Consider the following 18,899-nt stretch of genomic DNA (forward strand, 5'->3'; position numbering starts at 1 on the left):
TTGCTCAGTGTTTAAGGTGCTTGACTAGTAATCAGAAAGTTTCCAGTTCCAGCCCCACCACCAACAGTTCCAGCCCCCCCACCAACAGGTTACCACTGTTGGGCCCCTGAACAAGACCCTTAACCCTCAGTTGCTTGAATTGTGTTCAGTCATAACCTTAAGTTGCTTTGGATAAAAGTGTCACCCAAATGCTGTAAATGTATAATTCTCTCCCACTTACTGAGCTTAATGCCCACACCATATGACACAGCCATTCTTAATGCCCACACTGTGTGACACAGCCATTCTTAATGCCCACACCATGTGACACAGCCATTCTTAATGCCCACGCCATGTGACATAGCCATTCTTAATGCCCACACCGTGTGACACAGCCATTCTTAATGCCCACACCATGTGACACAGGGCATTTGTAGCTGTTCATAAGGCCAGGTATCACGAGACATTATGTATCCTTGTCTGGTTCAAGGACACTCAGTTCAGCATGGCACTGTTTTTTGGAGCTCAGGAAGATGACCATTCTAGTACGTAATGAAGGAGATTTATTATACTGACACCAAGTCTGTATGTTTATTACATTGATACCAAGTCAGTATGTTTGATCGTGAAATGTGGCAATGCTTCCCTTGACACCTGGTAATGGAAAACCCATACATCTTCATCATATACTTTGTGAATGCAGAAGGATGCTTGTTTTATGCCTACTGGCAAGTAATGCTACTCGCCGCAAACACAATTAACGGTTGTATTTTCTAAAAGCTGTTGTTCTTTTTTACACCTGTGGGTTCTTGAAAGGAGTAGATTATCATTATCCTGAAACAGCATGTTCTGGTCCGTCAGGCAAAGCACAGCTGCTGAAATAAAAATAAAAAAATTTGCAAATGTTTTGATGACAGCAAGTGATTATCTAATCAATTGAGATCATGAATAAAGAGCTTATCTTATCTGCAGATTATACACCTAGCAGTGATAAGATAATTGCCTCAACTGCTTTCAGTATTACCCTAAATATAAAGACTCAAGTCATTTTATCATTGTATTTTAACATGTTTATCAGTATTCTTTCATGTACTGAAGTATTTAAAGTCTAATTAGACAAAGATCTGCTTCACCTATTAATAAGCACTCAGAACACCCTGTTTTGGATGCTACATACATAAATTCTAAATGTCACAACACAAAATCTGTTTAGCAGTCATCTCATGTAGATCACATAAACACTGCCTTACCACTTTGGATAAGCACAGTGGAGACAGGGTGTGACGGGGAGATGAACCGAAGCAATCAATTTGTCTATTTCAAATACCAACTCAATCAAAGTGCCTCAAACCCAGAGAGGAAAATCTTGTGCCTGTAGTGTAGCACTAACACCTCACCTCTACATTTAAATCAAGAACTACTTAGCATAAAAATCTCTCTGTGCTTACTGAAATGCTACAACTTGCAAAGATGTCAAATTGAAATAGGTCAAGTTGCACAGCACCAGTTTTATCTGATTCAAATCTGGCAATAAGTTTGGGACATGCGTAAAAGTGATGTGTGTACATGAGAATAATGTTTGGAGGGAAATAAAGCTACAGACCTACATTGTGTGTGTGTGTGTGTGTGTGGACATCCCATTTCCAAGCCATGGAAATAGCCACACCTTTACAATATGGATTTGGCCATACCTTTACAACTGTGAAAATCTCCAATCTTTGGGGAAGCCTTTCCACAAGATTTTGGAGTGTGACTGTGTAAATTTGTGCCCACCTAAAAGATGAGGTCAGGTGCTGATGTTGGATGCTAGCTGGATGTTCTAATTCACCCCAAACATGTTCAGTATAGTTGAGGTCAGAGCTCTGTCAAGGCCACTGGGCGTACTCACTTTGTCCACAGGCAATGCTACATGTAGCATTAGAGTTACTCTTCACTAAAACTAAAGGGCTTAGCCCAAACCAGGGGTATCAATAGGGGTAGGCAAATTTTTCAATGCCATGCCTCATCACAGGTTGATTAAATCAATGTACACTACTGTCAGGTTAAAGGTTATGCTGCCCAAGGTTCTGAGCCTTCTCCTTTGACTTCTTACTCACTAAGTATGAAGAGAGTGACATATGTGATATTCTTGCAAAGCAGAATAAAAATGAGTTTGAGGTTGAGATTTTACATATATTAGGTTACTGAAGGGCCAATAGATAAGTAACTAAAAATGGGTGTTTACTGTTAATGAACATATGAACCGATAATGTTATCTAAGCTAAGATTCGGCCTTCTTTCTTATCTAAGATAAGATTCTGCTTTAGGTAACTAACTTTAGCTATGTAGCTAAATGTATTGATATTTTATAAAAGTATATGGCTTGGTCAAATGACTGATGACTGATGATTTAGGTAAGATTACTAAAAAACATCATCAAACAATGCAATGCAAATTCAAAGACAGAATGGGGCTTTGCCCCAACCCTGACTCAAGTGTCTATATCCTTTCTTTTGAAAAAGGGCAAAGATCCTATTTCTTACACTTCAAATAGACCCTTGTCTGTTTTAAATGTTGACAAGAAATTTCTGGCCAGAGGTTTGGTATTGTGTCTAGAGAATTTTATTCCCAATATAATTTCACAGGGCCAAAATGGCTTTGTTAAGGACCATCAGATTTTTGTAACATTGGTACGGTTTTGAATGTCATCTTTACAAAACATTCCTCTTCTGTACCAGAGCTCGTCATCTGTCTGGATGTGGAAAAGGCATTCGTTCAAGTAGAGTGCATTTACCTCTTTACAGTGTTACAGAGATTTCGATTTGGAATTTATATCCTGGATAAAATTTATATCCTGGACAAATTTATATCCTGGATAAAATTATGATACACTTCCCCTCAATCCAGTGTTTATACTAATTGTGTCAAATCAGATTATTTTCCTTTGTCCTGTGGGATCAGACAGTGATGTCCCTTATCTCCTCTGCTTTTTGACCATGCCATCAAACCACTGCCAACTGCACTGAAATCTCTACTCTCTTCCAAGGAATCACCCAATCAGGTATTGAGCTGAAATTGTCATTATATGCAGATGACTTGCTATTATATGTGACAGACCCAGTGAGCTGCCTTCCCTCAATCTTATCACTTTTGTAGACGTTTGGCTCTTTTTCAGGATATAAAGTGAATTTACAGAAAAGTTATCCAGTTAATTTACTAGCACTATCTCTTATTCAATCGGTCTTTCCCTTTAAATTTGCTAAACTGTGTTTAGATATTTGGGGATACAAATATGTCATGCTTACCCTCCCTCTTCCACACAAACTTTTCGCCTTTATTTATTAAATTCAAGATGTATTTACAGAGGTGGAGATCTCTTCCTCTGTCTTTACTAACCAGAGTAAACAATACAAAAATTAGATTTATTTTTTGGTTCAAACTATTTCTTTATTTTTGCCTAGAATATTTTTCAAATCCCAGGACCAACTTACTGACACTTTGAGTCTGAAAATCATTTTTACAGAGATTTAGAGCTGATGGGTGGCTTTTTCTCCCAAATAGTTTGTTTTATTGGTCAGCCCACATCCATAAGGCACTCCACTGGCTTCAGTCTCCAGGGTTGCCATGGTATAGGTTGGAGGCACACTCTTGTGTCCCATCCTCTGTGCTTGCACTCAAGCTCTCAAACTTGACCAACAATCCACTTGTGGTTTCCACTCTCCACATTTGGTTCCAGTTCAGGCATCATTTTAAGTTTCTGTCATCTTCTACAATGATGCCTATACTAGACAATCATTTATTTTCCCCAGCTTTGACTGATACAACCTTTAGAACAAGAGAGAGGTATTAGGTCTTTTCACTGCCTTTATAATGACAGTACCTTTCATAGTTCTGCTCAATTGTCTGCTGACTTTAGTCTGCCCTCTTCACATCTATTTTGTTATTTTCAAGTTGGAAATGTTGCTTTTTCTTCCTTTTCAAATATACCAGTTTTCCTACTGGACAACTTTGGAAGACCTTTTGATACTAGACCTTTCCCAAAAAGGATATTGTTGTGGTTTATTGCCTTGGATATATGTACCTTGGATAAGATCAAGAGAACCTAGGAATGTGAGTTAGATACCGCTTTTACTGAACACTGCTGGGACAACGCGATAAGCAGAATACAATCCAGTGCACCTTGTGCCAGACTTCCAATGATCCAGTTCAAAGTATTACATAGAGTTCATCGTTATAAGTCTCAGCTGTCTAAATTCTACCCTAATGTAATCAATGAACACTGTGATAAATGCTCTGCCTCACCATGTTCTTTATGTCATATGTTTTATTTCTTTCCCAATATACCTAAATTTTGGTCTGTTTCTTTTGGGATAATGACTTAATGAGAGAATTCCCTAACTAATTCTGCTGAAAAGAATTACAGGTAATCAATGGCATCGATTTTGAGTTATTATACCTTGCTTTACTTAAACAGTCCTTCAGTTTGAACTTGCTGTCTGCCCATGTTTGGACTGGGCTAAAATGGGATTAGTTGCTTGGCTAGCCCAAGGCTTGGAATGGAGTCTGTAGACATTCCAGGAGAAGGGAGAGAGCTTTGCTGCCTGCTCCAAAACTTGCCCCTTTTTGGAGGTCTCCGTTGATTTCATAGGCTAACTCCTAACATGCAGATTACCTGGGATCATTTGGCATTCTCTAATTTTATACCTATTCTGAAGATCCTAGACTAATTGCCACTGGCTGGCCAATAGTATATGGCTTGATGGTATGACTGATGACTCTTTCTCTGCTCCCTTTAGGTAAGATTACTGAAAAACACTGTCAAACAGAACTTCAAAGTTTAAATCTGGTTCTTCTAGGGGAAAAACATTTTATGGCTTATGTCATTGGGGACTCTAGACCCCTGTGATATGAAAAAAAGAAAAAAGGTCCACCTTTGTCATCCTTGTAGTTAAAGAATTTTAAAAATCTGCTAAAAATAAAATTAGGTTTACTGGGCATACATTATGAGAGTAGCCAAACACAACCCTTTGCCAACAAATGAATAAACAAAAAACTTTTATTTAAGAAAATAAAGTAAAACTTGAGAGATCTTCTTTGTGATAAGTTCTTAACTTTAGTTTCTCTTTTTAATTCTTTTTCTTTCTTAGTTTTCTACTCATGGGAAACTTTACTTTCTTGTTCTTACGAAATTAATTTCACCTTTTTCTTTTCCTTTTACTAACCTAACTTTTTCTAAACCACTTTTGAGTTTAATAGGTAAGTCCCAAAGGGTGGAGGTCTGTATTTATGTGCTCTTTTAGGTTCATGAATATTCATTTTAGGTTCATGCATATTACTTTTCTTTGTCTCAAATGATAAAGGGAGTTTCCTAGGCAAGATTTACCACAAAGAAAATTAAACCAAAACAAAATAAAATAAGTTAATTCTTGCATACATCAAGGTCATAACACAAAAAATGAAACATTGTACCATGCAGATTAACATGATATATCTAATTACCTTTTTTTGTTAACTCTTTGACTGGATACTAGAAAAATTGACAAATCTGTTTTCTTCTAGATGGTTCATATAAGGTTATCAGTAAACACAATTAGAAGGGGTTAACAATCCTGTAGGCAACAGGCATGATGTAAGAGAATGGTAATAAAGAATTTTAAAAAACAATGGACAAGATCCAAAGAAAAATAATCACAAATGCTGTCATTCAATGCTAACCAGACATTACTTGATGTTGTTACACAATTTGAAGTCATTGTGAATGCAAAGTTAAACCTTTATGTTATTACTTGTAGATCATTATTTCAGCAGGAGAAACATGACATTACAACACTTCTCAGGTGGCACTGTGGGTCTATCGGCAGTGGTGGCTCAGTGGTTAAGGTACTTGACCAATCAAATATTTGGCAATTCAAGCTCCACCACTGCCAAGTTACCATTGTTGGGTCCCTGAGCAAGACCCTTAATCTTCAATTACTCAAGTGGTATTCAGTCTTAATCATAAGTCACTTTGGAGCTAAATTCTGTAAATGTCTATGATATAAAAATTGTTTAATAAATGACAACTGCAAAGAAAATTGTCCCCCCATAAAATTCCAATGTTCTGGGAATGCCTGAGGAGTGTTCTTCCATCTTGTTGGTGAAATGGTCAAGGGGTACCCTGATAAGCCATGTTTATGATGCAGTGGGTTAGGTATACAGGCAATAAGGATGTTCTGGTCACTGTGAAACTGAGAGTCCCAAAGGAATGCGGTGACAGAGGTTAACCTTAAGAAAATTGTTTTTTTTAATCCAAAAAGAAGGAGTAGCTATTTAACTACACCATTATCACCCCTCCACCAAACTTTACTATTGGCACTATACTTTCTGGTTGGTAGGGTTCTCCTGGCATGCATCAAACCCAGATTTGTCCATCAGATTGCTATATAGCGAAGCATGATTCATGCCTCTAGAAAACATATAGTGGTCTGGTTTTCACCATTCCAGCTGACAGGTAGGATTGCACATTGTGATCTTTGGCTTTTGTGCAGCTGGTAGGCCATGGAAACCCATTTCATGAAGCTTTGCATACACAGTGCTATGTCTGAGCCAGTGTGACTCTCTTGTTTCAAACTCTCACTGTTACTGAGGTAGGCAGGCAGTGTTAAGGGCCCTGCCTTAGGGACCACACTGGAGACAGAATGAGTGGTGTAACCTAAGAGAACTATTCCCTTGTCCAGGGAGTGAATGCTTTCTTGATACTGTGTCTCATACATTTCAAATTCAAGTATGAGAAGAGCTCTCTGGATTCCCATCCTGCCTTTAACGAAGCTGCTATCATCTTCATAAGCTCTCCTTATGTAGTCTGTATATTCCAAGTACACTGCTCTGGAAAATACTGTACTTTGCAACTGAAAAAGTGCTGGCAACCCTCGGACGCCAAGCTTGCAAATTTGAAACAAGTGTAGGACACATTAAAGATGAGCTCTACGCCATAATTGTGTTAGCAGGCCTTCTGGTTAAAAATTCATTGCACCGGACATGAACCAGAAGCTTTGTGAGTTATAGCTCAATCAGTCAAACAATAAAAAGTAATAAGCCCAATAATAATAATAATAATAATAATAATAATAATAATAATCTTTTAAAAATCATTATGGTTTAATCTTTAGAACTCTTCATTCAGTGAAGTAGTTGCATATTTGCCAAAGATAAATATCTTCTGATGAATTTCTTTGTAATTTCAAGAGCCTAGAATTATAACATAAACAGACTTTCTAACTCTGTTCATGGTCCTGTTCTGTCCCACTTTTCTGCTGTTCTTGTGCCAGTACAATGTGCATAGATGACTGCATCATATCATTACACAACAGTATTTAACCACATGACTTAATTAATTAAACCAATTAAACAACCCCTCCATGTCCAGGTTGGTGGCCCATAAAGACTCAAAGTAAATCTCTGGAGAGGTGCCCTGCCCTGCCTGCATTAACTCGTCTCCTAAGCACCCGCCCTCTCCTGACAATCCTCAATGGAGCATTGTTCTTTTCTGTGCAGTTAATTAAAGCACATGATTTGCTCCAGATAACACCAGACAGGTGGTTGGACACTTATGTGCATTTAACTGGTCATCTCAGATCAGCTGAAATCATATTAAACAGCATGCAGCAGCAAACAGTGACACAAAGCAGGAGAGGCTGAATTATTCAAGGGTAAGTTTGTTCAAGGCCTCCTGAAGAATTCTTACAGCCTATGCTGTACTAAGTGTGAAATATGGTAGAGAGAGCTGACATGTCTATAAATGCCTTACACACTGTGTGCACAATTATTAGGCAAGAGAGTATTTTGACCATATCATCATTTTTATGCATATTTTCCAACTCCAAGCTGTATAAACGTGAATGCTTATTGGATTTAAGCATATCAGTTGATGTGTATTTGTGTAATGAGGGAGGGTGTGGCCTAAGGAGATCAACACCCTATATTAATGTGTGCATAAATATTAGGCAGCTTCTTTTCCTAGGCAAAATGGGGGGAAAAAAAGAGATTCCAAAAAGTCAAAAATTGTAAAAAGTCTTTCAAAGGGATATAGCACTCTTAAAACTGCTAAGATATTGGGGTGTGATCACAGAACCATCAAACTTTTTTTGCAAATAGTCAACAGGGTTGTAAGAAACGAGTTGAGAAAAAAAAGATCTAAATTGCCAAAGATTTGAGAAGAATCATACATGAAGTGATCAGGAACACATTATCCTCCAGTGCTGTCATACTCCAGAACTACAACCTATGTTGAGTGCCCAGAAGTACAAGGTGTTCAGAACAATGAGACCTGGCCAAGGTATGGAAGGCTGAAACCCGACCACCACTGAACAAGACACATAAGTTGAAACGTCAAGACTGGGCTAAGAAATATCTGAAGACAGATTTTTCAAAGGTTTTATGGACTGATGAGACAAGAGTGACTCTTGACAGACCAGATGGATGGGCCCGTTTTCTGGATCAGTAATGGGCACACAGCTCCACTTCAACTCAGATGCCAGCAAGGTGGAAGTGGGGAAATGCGACAAGCTGGTATTATTAAAGATGAGCTAGTTAGACCTTTTTGAGTTGAAGATGGACTCAAAATTAACTCCCAAACCTACTGCCAGTTTTTAGAACACACTTTCTTCAAGACGTTTTACAGGAAAAAGTCTGCATCTTTCAAAAAGACCATTTTTATGCAGGACAATGCTCCATTGCATGCATCGAAGTACTCCCCTGTGTGGCTGGCCTTAAAGATGAAAAAATAATGACATGGCCCCCTTCCTCACCTACAGTACAGCTCTCTGAACAGTGTCCGGGAGGCTGTGGTTCCTGCTTCACAAAAATGTGATCGTCCACTGAAGAAACTGACACACTCCATGAATGGAAGGCTTATGACTGTTACTGAAAAGAATGGTGGCTATATTGGTCACTGATTTTTTTTTTAAATGTCAGAAATATTTATGTAAATTTTGAGTTGTTTATTTATTATTCTCACTTTAACAGATGAAAATAAACAAGTGACATGCGGAAAATTTCTGTTTTTCATTTAGTTACATAATAATTATGCACACTAATAGTTGCCCAATAATTATGCACACATATATATTGTCCTAAGCAAGCCAAAACCTCACTTTTACATTTTTATAGATTCAGCCATGAGGTTTAATAACATTTTGGATTGACTGAGAGCACTGTACTTGTTCAATAATAAAATGGGTTTGGATTAAAGCAGAAACCAAATATATATATCAGACAAAACACCTGGTCGTATCTGGTCACTGGGTCAGTGCAGGTGGTAGCAAATAACATCAGCCCACATAATCTGTTATTGACTAATGCAAATTTACATAATTTAGTTAAATAAGTAGTCTTGCTAAATTTGGATGTTGAATGGACATAACCAGCACACAGTTGTATGCAACTGATTACGTAGTGACGTCCACAGTGTTTACTGTGGGGATTTATCCACTAAGTAACATGTGACCTGAACCCCCTGCTGTCATGCTTGCCGGCTTTATATGCTCAGAAGAGCTGTTACTCTCTGAAGTTGGTCTGTGGTTTCACTGTTTTCTAGCTAATTTTTCATGTCTTGTGATACAACCTGGCATACAAACCTATGTAAACCTAAGGTCCATACCTAAGGTCCAAAAATGTTTAAAAAGTTAAAACAAGAAAAATAAATTTTAAATGTTCAAAGTATAAGATTTGGGCTGCCACTTTTAATGGCCATGAAATACTTTCACAGCTAAATCAAACAATGATGTATGAAATAAAATATAATGCTGACATAGTGCTTTGGCCCTGGCTCACAAGCTGTTTCATTTTTAATATGTAAAATGTTACACTCTGAAGGGAGAAACATTCCTACTAAAAACAAACTTCTGATCTGGAGCCTGATCAATTTCAATTAAATTGCAGCATGAAGCATCTAAAAGTCTCCATGAAATCACACCAACCCATACAGTGGAGTTTGATTAGTTTCAATGCATACACAACAACTCTGCCCTATTGAGCGCTAAGTTTGGGTGAATTATTGTGATTAAATTGGAGATGCTCCTCCTACCTGGGGCTCCCTGCCCAGACCGGCCCCTCCCCCCACAGCCATGACAGGCACGCCGGTCTGCGCGGAGACAAACTCCAGCATGGGTGCCAGTGGCGCACGGTTGGGTGGTGGTGGCTTCTCCTCCTCAAACACGAGGCCCTGCAGTGGCGTGGTGGCCAGCAGCTCGCACAGCTGGAGCAGCAGGCTGCCCGGGCTACTCTCATTCACTGCCAGCCAGATCACGTTAGCCGGCCCCCACGGTGTCATCACACTCTCGCCCACCTGGCCCGACCAAGCCCGGCCGCTCGGGCTGCTCAGGCCGCCTGACCCTGTGCCTCCGCCGCCACCCTGTCCAGCACCCGAGCCTGCTGCCGGGGTGCCGCTCACACCCCCAACCCCTATGCTCGTCTCCGGGAGGTGGGAGGAGCCAGAGTGGACCACAGCGATGTTGACGCCGCCCGAGGCCCCGCCCGAGTCCCTCTCTCTCTCCCGGGGTCGGAGCAACAGCGGGGGGGATGGCCGGGCCGGCCCAGTGCATGCCAGCACAGCCAATAAGAACGAGAGGGTGGGCCTCACCGCCATGATGAGGGCAGAGACGTGGGTGTGCAGGAAGCTTTGTTCAGATGACCTTGATGGAAAGAGAAGAAAGAGAAGGGAAAAGGGTTGTTAGGGCAAAGGAACAAACTGAAGAGTTAAGAAAAAAATTGACTGCAGTCATTAAAGTAAGCATAAGAGAGGAGGTATGGCATATTAAAAGAAATGTGTAGCGAGTCGTAGAGAGAGAGGGATGATGATGAGAGCGGTACAGAAAGAGATGATGAAGACTGCGGTAGACAGAAAGATGCAGCATAAAAATGGAAGTAAGCTAAACAAAAGGGGAACAGAAGCAGTCAAGACAAAGTCAATGGATCCCAATTAAGTGTCGGCCGTACACAGATAGATCAACCTGACAGGAGATCGTGAGTCCCAGCACATGGGCTCGCTACCATGAAGCCTACCCTCCCCAAGGTACATCAGAATTCATTGCGCCACCCCACCCCCCACAAGTGCTGACTCATGGTTCAGCTCCATCACCGGAGAAACGAGCCCCAAATCACAACTCACAATCAGCCAGGCTATAAAGCTTCTATATATGGTGTGGTAGGTCTTAAGGAATCCAAGAAATGAACGCAAAAATGAAAGCAAAGCGGTGAATCCAGAAGGGCTCGGGCTAGCCACAGTTTCCTTTGTGCTCGTACAGTAGCGAAGACGGATGGACCAAGAAGCAAATCCAAGATATGAACAGCAAAGTGAAGCACATGCAACTTCATGAATCATTTTTGAGTGAATCTGTGCACCAGCTACCAGTCCTCCCGATGCCTACACACACTCTCTTTAATTAACCTTCCACTAAACGCGTGCATGCACACAGACGAACTCTGCGGACTCACACAGAAAAATGGCACACACACACACACACATACACACACACAGAATATATTTTATCCAGACATCCTGATACTGCAAAACCACAGCCACAAATCATCCTCAGTCACACACATGCACACATTCATTTAGACTCAAAACCCAGAGCTCTGCTGCATGCATACACCAACACACACAGAAAAAATAGCCATATCTGTGTCTATTAATCATATTGGCAGCTTTTCAGAACTGGAGATGCTAATGTTGCAGCTTTGAACCAGAAGGCACCTGACGTCATAAATTCTCCCTCATCTGTCTCTCACTCCTTCTAATTTTGCTGGCTCAGTCCACCCTATTCTGACGTTGTGGAGTCATCAATGAGGGAAAAAAGAAGACATTCCTTAGAGGGTTTAAGACATCAGAAAGTAGCTTGAGCTGGAGCACGAGCGAAGCAGAAGTATCAAAAAGTAGGAAGAGGAGAAGAAATACATAAAAAAGCCAATCCAACAAGAGAGCAAGGGGAAGAGAGAGAGAAAGAGATACTGAGAAAAGGAGGAAGGAATGGAGAGATAAAGAATAAGACAGGGAGGGAAGGCGAGAGAAATAAAGAAAGTTAGAGAGTCAAGGAAGGAGAGAGAGAGCGATTAATGGAAAAGAGAGATAAATGAGAAAGAAAAAAATAAATAGAGTAAGAGGCAGAGAGTTTGAGAGAAATGGAAGGAAAGAGAAAAAGAGTTGAAAAGAGAAGGAAGAAGAGAGTTTTAGAGAGAGAGCAATAGCAAAGTCTGGAATGAAGGAAAGAGAGAGAGAAGAGAGAGAAGGGGAGGAAAGAGAGGGAGAAAGAAAGGGAGAAAGCGTTAGACAGGGAAGTACAAAAGGGAGAGCAGGACTGAAGCCAAAGGCTAATAATCTTTAAAAGAAAGCTTAATAAAGGATCTGGACAGAGGCTCAAATGAAGGCGCTTGAAAAGAAAAAAATACCCTATCAGATCGCTGTTGCATTATTCAGTGCATTATTACTGCACTCATGTTGGCCTATGGGCAAAGACTGCAGTCAGGAGTGGTGCACATACACACCAAGGGATCTCCCACCAACTCTTACTGAAAAATTAACCAACAAAAACTACCGTCTGAATACAAAACGCAAACAGAAATCCCATCATTGCACCACCAAACGTTTCATGGCTGTAAAATTCAAAACGCAGAACATTTAGTCCCAAGAATATGACACATGCAATAAAAATGACCCAGGTAATATAAAAGTTCTGCTGAGACCACAGTCATGGATCTCTCCAGCAATGCTACTAATTTTCTGATGCTCACAAAGCTTCATAATCATGAAAAGCATGCTAGAGGGGCAGTGCAAGGAACATGAAACATCTGTTCATGATCATTAGATTGGAAACAGGGCTATGGAAGCACAAATCCACATATGCTCATCCTGAAGAGCCTGTGATGAACAAACAGAAAACATGACATCATACTGCGTCACATGATTGAGTCCGAGCTTCTCTCTCATTCGTATGGCCCAGATCTATTATGTATGCTGGAGCGCAACAGCTCTAGAGGAATTATTCACACCTTGCTCACAGTTATGCAGAGGACAGTATGGGCCATTCTGCTGAATCATGAATTAGCTCAAATGAATAGGGAGTAAGGGAATAGCAAGTACATCAGGTCCCGACCATACGGAGGGATATGAACCTGAACTACCAGGCTTTGGTCCTGCAGCTCATGTTTGGTTTCCATCAATAAGCAATTCTGTCAGATTCTGCTCGTTAGATGATCACTGGAATGTAAAGTCAGGTGCGCCTGTAGAGAACTGAAGCAAGAACTTCACGGCTCTCTGAAGGAACTTTTTTGTTCTCCAACTGGCCGCTATTACTAGTGAGTCGACAGACAGTGTGACGACAAACCAATCATGTTTGTATTAATATATGCCAGCTGATGCTGCTTGTCTTGTACCATCTTGCAGATCCTTGTGTGTGACACAAAGCATAATAGGCTGTGGTATATCTGCCTTGCTAACTGAAAAAGAGAAAAAGAATGTTGCCCTAACTATTTGCTTATTGACTAGCTCAATCCTTTTATGGTGGTTGATTCTGAGGTGCTAAAGTATTATTTTTGAAGGACCTGACTGGCTCATTTAAGAGATTGGCTGGCTCGGGGGACCTCTAGTGAGGGTCTCTACATCTAGATTGGTATTCCTGTGTGGTATTCCCATGGGATAGCCTTGATTCTACCACTTACTACCAGACAGAAAAGGATTGCTCCCAGGAACTGACACAAATAAGTTGGCCATAATAGCATGTTTTCCCGAAAAAGTTCACATGCACATTTGTTGACCCTCGAATTACCTTGAATTAATTCCCAAAGGGACAATGTGTTTCAGAATGTAGTTTCAGTCTCAGCAAATAACAATATGTCATCCTCTGCATTTTAAACTAGACCAGGTACTTAGCAGAACCCCTTGGTCTCTGAAGAGTAAGCCTTGGCTTGTGTGCCCTCATCTTTGAACAAATTTGCTTCTATAAACCGCTCCAAGAGCAAACAATGAATTAATTTGAGAACCCAACCCTCACAGGTATTTCGTCAGTGGTCTGACACAAAGACACAACCCCCTGATGTCTAAAACCTATGCGTCTTCTGATGATCTAGCAGTCAATAAATTACAGCATTACAAAGCATCGTGATCAAAATCCCAAATCAACTTTGAATCAGTGCTGGCTATAAATACTCTGCCTTTCCCTAACACATCTGTGAAAATATGTTTCTTTTATTGGCCTGTGTCTGGGAGGAAAGAAGGGCTAAGCAGATGGTCACTTGTTCGGATCACAGGTCCGCAGTGGCATATTGTTCCCCAGAGTGAGGGCCACTTATCCAAAATGACTCACACACACACACACACACAGTAAACACACACACACACACACACACACACACACACATACAGAGCGCTAATGTGGGCAGCCTCGTGCCACGCTTTAGCATACATCAGCATCTGAAAGGGCCACTGTAACCCTCCTTGCCTCCTCCCATGACTGCGTGCTATTGATTTAAGCCCCGCAGTATCACAGGCCCCCCAGTCACTGCCAGCAGTCTGGATCCCATCGGGCTGCTGGCCCTGCAGTTTCCTCTTTGTTGCTGATGCCGTCATAGCCATCTTGTACAGGAGCCACTGCTACACATGCAGGCAGATCAAAATGCCCACTCCGACGCTTGGTAATCTACAGCATCGGCACAGAGCTTAATTATGATGGCATTTACAGCATCTCATCTAGTGGCAAGCTCCATTTATCAGCGTCGCCTTGCAGCAAGTGTTTTTCACGTCTTTTGATGTCATGCGTTTTCCATATTTTGACATCATGCTATGCCCTTACTTTGATATCATACTTTACCTTCATTTTGGTGTCATACATTGTCCAATGGAGGGACTGCTTGCTACAGTCACAGGTGAGCTTGGTACAGTGCTGGAAACTTGGGTCTGAATGATTTCATCTGGTGCCACTTTTCAAAAGGTGTGTGAGCAAGATTACAGCATTTTCAAGCTGAGTTTGATAATGAAACTCCTTTTGCTATATCCTTCTCATCTTCAGTGTCAAATTATGAAGAAATGTCTGCAATGATGCCTTAGTCACTCTGACCTTCCACTTCCACTGTCCTCCGTGCACAATTACACTGGACATCCCTGTGCATCTGCGTATGCATATCTGCAACCCAGAGAGGTGCCTTAGAAAAATAACCACCTACACACCACTCCAGATGTCCAGAGGTGACACCAACATTTACAATGTAGATCTACAAAGGATCTGGTGATGTACAAATTTGCAACATACAGAAAATGTTACAGTGGTCTTTCTGTAAAAAAGAAAATTCATAGCAATGTCATATCTTACTCTAGCATGTGTAATACACAATACATCAACATCTATCCTTGCATGTTTCTTGTCATATCAAATGCCCTTAAATGACTTCATGCCCTAAAAAAATCAAATGGAAAAAAAAATGTAAATGAAAAAGAAGTTTATTCCATTTTCTGCAGATTTACAATAAAAAGTGAAGAATTCCTAAGTGAAGAATTTCTTTTAGCAATCTTTTAGCAACATGTTACACAGCATCTCATCAAAGAATCCTGTCAACACGTCTCCCCCCCCCCCCCCCCAACTCCATATCTCTGAGTGACAGAATTTCCGACAACTAAACATGGCTTCCTCTCATTCATGTCTAGACTTGTCCCTGGACTGAGGAGCCTTGTACTACCCAACAGTGATGTGGCTTACATCCCAGTGTGCCCTTTTCATCCAGGCAACCCTGGGCATGCCTCAGCACACAAGTCCTCTCCCAGAGCACTTCCTAATCATTTCACTGCAATTTGTTTCCTGAAAGAAACACCATCATTATCTACTGACCGCAAATTGCCATTTCTCTATTTTATGTGCAACTGACAGAGTCATTTTTGTCATTTCATAAACATGTGCCTTCGTTCGGTCCATGACGCAGCTTTCTCCTCTCCCAACAGGATCAGTTAGCATTGCGTTTCAGTTTATTGCATTGCAGACGCACTGCTTCATGCATATTCTTTGCACACAAGTAATTTTGTGCCAGGCACACTGCGCAGGAGACCAGGCCAGTACACAACTGTGCCAAAAAAGAAAAAAAGATACAACATTGTACAGCACAAATACATTTGACCTGTACATAACTACATAATTCAGTTTACAGGAAGAATTTACTACATGCAGAGATTTACATTTAGCTGACACTTCTGTCCAAAGCAACTTACAATTATGACTGATTACAACTTGAGGGTCAAGGGCCTTGTTCAGGGTCCCCCAGTGGGAGCTTCACAGAGGTGTGGCTTGAACCAGCAACCTTCCAATTACAAGTCAAGTACCTTAACCACTGAGCTACCACTGCCCACTGCCCCTCTTAACTAACCCTAGTTCTGAATACACTGTGTTGTATCCATGTTCACACTGGCTGTACCTAAAATATTCAGCAGCATATGAAAAGTAATCAACAGGCATCACTGTGACCTTGCTTCAAATGTTCTTAACAATCCCTGATTTAAACAATCCCTGACAAATAAATTTAAGACACCACGAGAAGGGAGGGTTGGTTGGGGCCAAATATCTGTATGATTTTTTTGGGAAATTGTGGATCAGGAGAAAAGAAGGAGAAAAGAACATTGTGGAGAAAAGAAGGTGGGGGAGGACAGGAGAATAGAGAGTAAGAGTGGGGAAGCCTATGGAGAAAAGGATGGATGGAAGAAAATAGCATATGGGGAGGGAAGTGTAGAGAGGAAGAGAGAGGGAGTGAGATGGGCAGCGTGAAGAGTGTGAAAGATGAAGGACAGACACAAGGAGAGATAGGACAGGAGCAGATAGTCAGAGTCAGAAAAATGTCAGCCTGCTCAAAAAAGTACTTTGGCTTCCTCGTTATGTGTTCTCTGTGTTTCTCACTTGGCCTTAATCAGATTCGGTATTCCTGTTTCTTACAGCAGTTCCATCCTGAGCTAATGAGTTGATAGTTTGTAGGCTCAGAAATGGACTCTTAAAGAGTGCTGCTGGGAATGGACGTCCAGCCATACTCTCCAGGGTCCACTCCACTATGCAGATGGAGCTGGTACACTTCAACAGGGTCTGTTTCTGCATCGCCAGACTACAGTCACGAGCCACCCATCCAAACATGGGGGGGCACGCTGCAGGCTTGATGAAGCTAGAAGGTGAGTTTTCAAGTGGGGCGCACAGATCGGACAGTCAAGTTCACCTGCTGCACAGATAGGCTATCAGTGACTAAAGTGGGATGATTCATTTTGATAAAGGTTGGAGCCAATTTATGCACTTTAGGATATCAGCAGTGTTTATCTTTCAAGTATCCAGTGATGTAGAAGTCAAAATAGATGACTGTATGAAGAACTTGAATATTTTTGGTATGGAAAAAACATTTGAACATTAATTTATATTTTATAATTCTAATTCCAGTTTCACTAAAAGCATTAGAGGAAATGGAACATTCATTTAATCAACTTCTATCTGCCTCTCAGCACGACAAAAATGACAGAAAGAAATACGCATTATCCTGTGGTGCAGAGTTCTTTTATAATCAAAGGGGAACAGTTCTGCAGAATTACATTTATGAGGGCGTGCTAGATGTTGGTGAAATGAGTATCTTTTAAATGTGGATTTTGCAGAACACTACACTGAGACACCCAAAACTCTCATGTTAAGCTGGGCTATATGGCAAAAATATGATCATGATGTTATTTTTCCCATATTGATCAATATCGATTATTTAGCATGATATATCATTTCATAATGCTGTCAGCTTGAAGAACATCCTGCTAATCACTGAATATAGTTTATCATCAAAAACAGAATAATATAATGTAAACATTACCTGTGCAAACATGCTTTATGTGCCTTAAACTTTTTTTTTTTTTTAAGTAATATAAATTATGTACTGGTTTCACTGCTTTTGTTGTTTTGGTACAATAAGCCCAGCTGTGGACGGTCTAACACGGCCCACAATTTCACACTGTGGATGTGGTTGCTCAGTAAAAGATTTGTTGTTTTTCCCATCTTGGATTTCACCGACCAGTGACATATTCTGCAGGCTATCTTAATCTGTGCTTCACTGCATTTCACATATCCAAGCCACTTCCATATAACTGATATTGTAGTAACTTTTTTGTCAATACTTTCTTGGAGAATGTCATGAGTTCACTTTCACTTTCATGCCACTCACTGGTTCCACTCATTTTTTCCTAGTTTTCAGAGCTTTCTTCACTGCTGGTAGCTCAAATGATGCTTTGCAGCAGGAAATAGGCATGTACATTGATGTGCAACACAAAACTGACTGGGCTGTTGTCATATTTATTGCTGCTCTGTGATAGACTTTTACGTCTATACATATCAAATAAAAATATCAAAAGCTTATCTTCATTATCAACATAAATTTTATTGTGATCCTGTTTTGAGATTGTTTCATCACCCAGCACTACTGTCATGTGCTTCTAGAGAACCTCATCATAATATCATGATAATATATTATCAATTTACAAAAAAGGAACATCCTAAAGTTCCTTTTTTGGAAACTAATATTATATTATACCAACACATGGACGAGATTCATCCATAATATTTACACAAAAAACATCTAGGCCAGAATAATTGCTATGAAGTTATAGTTAAATATGTTTAACTCAGTGTAATAGCTCCAAAAATACATAACTTCTACAGAGACAACTACTAAACATGAACATAATGTAACTGCAATTAAACATAAACATTCAGTAATGCTCTGACCACAAACTAATCTTCCATTATATTTTTAATGGACGTAGGATAGGTGGTTTGTTCTATTAACTATTATGAATTATGAACTATGAATAATTCATGGCACAAAAATAGAAAAAATAAATCATAGAGCACAAAAGTGAATAATAATTTACAAGTGTTATAGAACATAACTATTTTAATTATCTATATTCCCCA

The 18,899-nt window shown here is 40.2% G+C and overlaps 1 protein-coding gene across 2 annotated transcripts in view; it reads right to left on the bottom strand.

Annotated features, from left to right (window-relative positions):
• grin2da (glutamate receptor, ionotropic, N-methyl D-aspartate 2D, a) overlaps nucleotides 1-18,899 on the bottom strand; it is a 69,170-nt gene that overhangs the window by 34,800 nt on the left and 15,471 nt on the right. The window contains exon 2 of one of the 2 annotated variants that reach the window (XM_035529242.2): nucleotides 10,022-10,628. The exons of the other annotated variant lie outside the window; for it this stretch is intronic. Within the exon in view, the coding sequence (XP_035385135.2) occupies nucleotides 10,022-10,582 (561 nt within the window). The 5' untranslated portion in view covers nucleotides 10,583-10,628. The remainder of the gene's footprint in view (nucleotides 1-10,021; nucleotides 10,629-18,899) is intronic. 2 annotated transcript variants of the gene reach the window in all.

The sequence above is a fragment of the Electrophorus electricus genome, chromosome 2, assembly GCF_041902795.1.
Source record: "Electrophorus electricus isolate QZ-2024a chromosome 2, ASM4190279v1, whole genome shotgun sequence".
NCBI lineage: Eukaryota > Metazoa > Chordata > Actinopteri > Gymnotiformes > Gymnotidae > Electrophorus > Electrophorus electricus.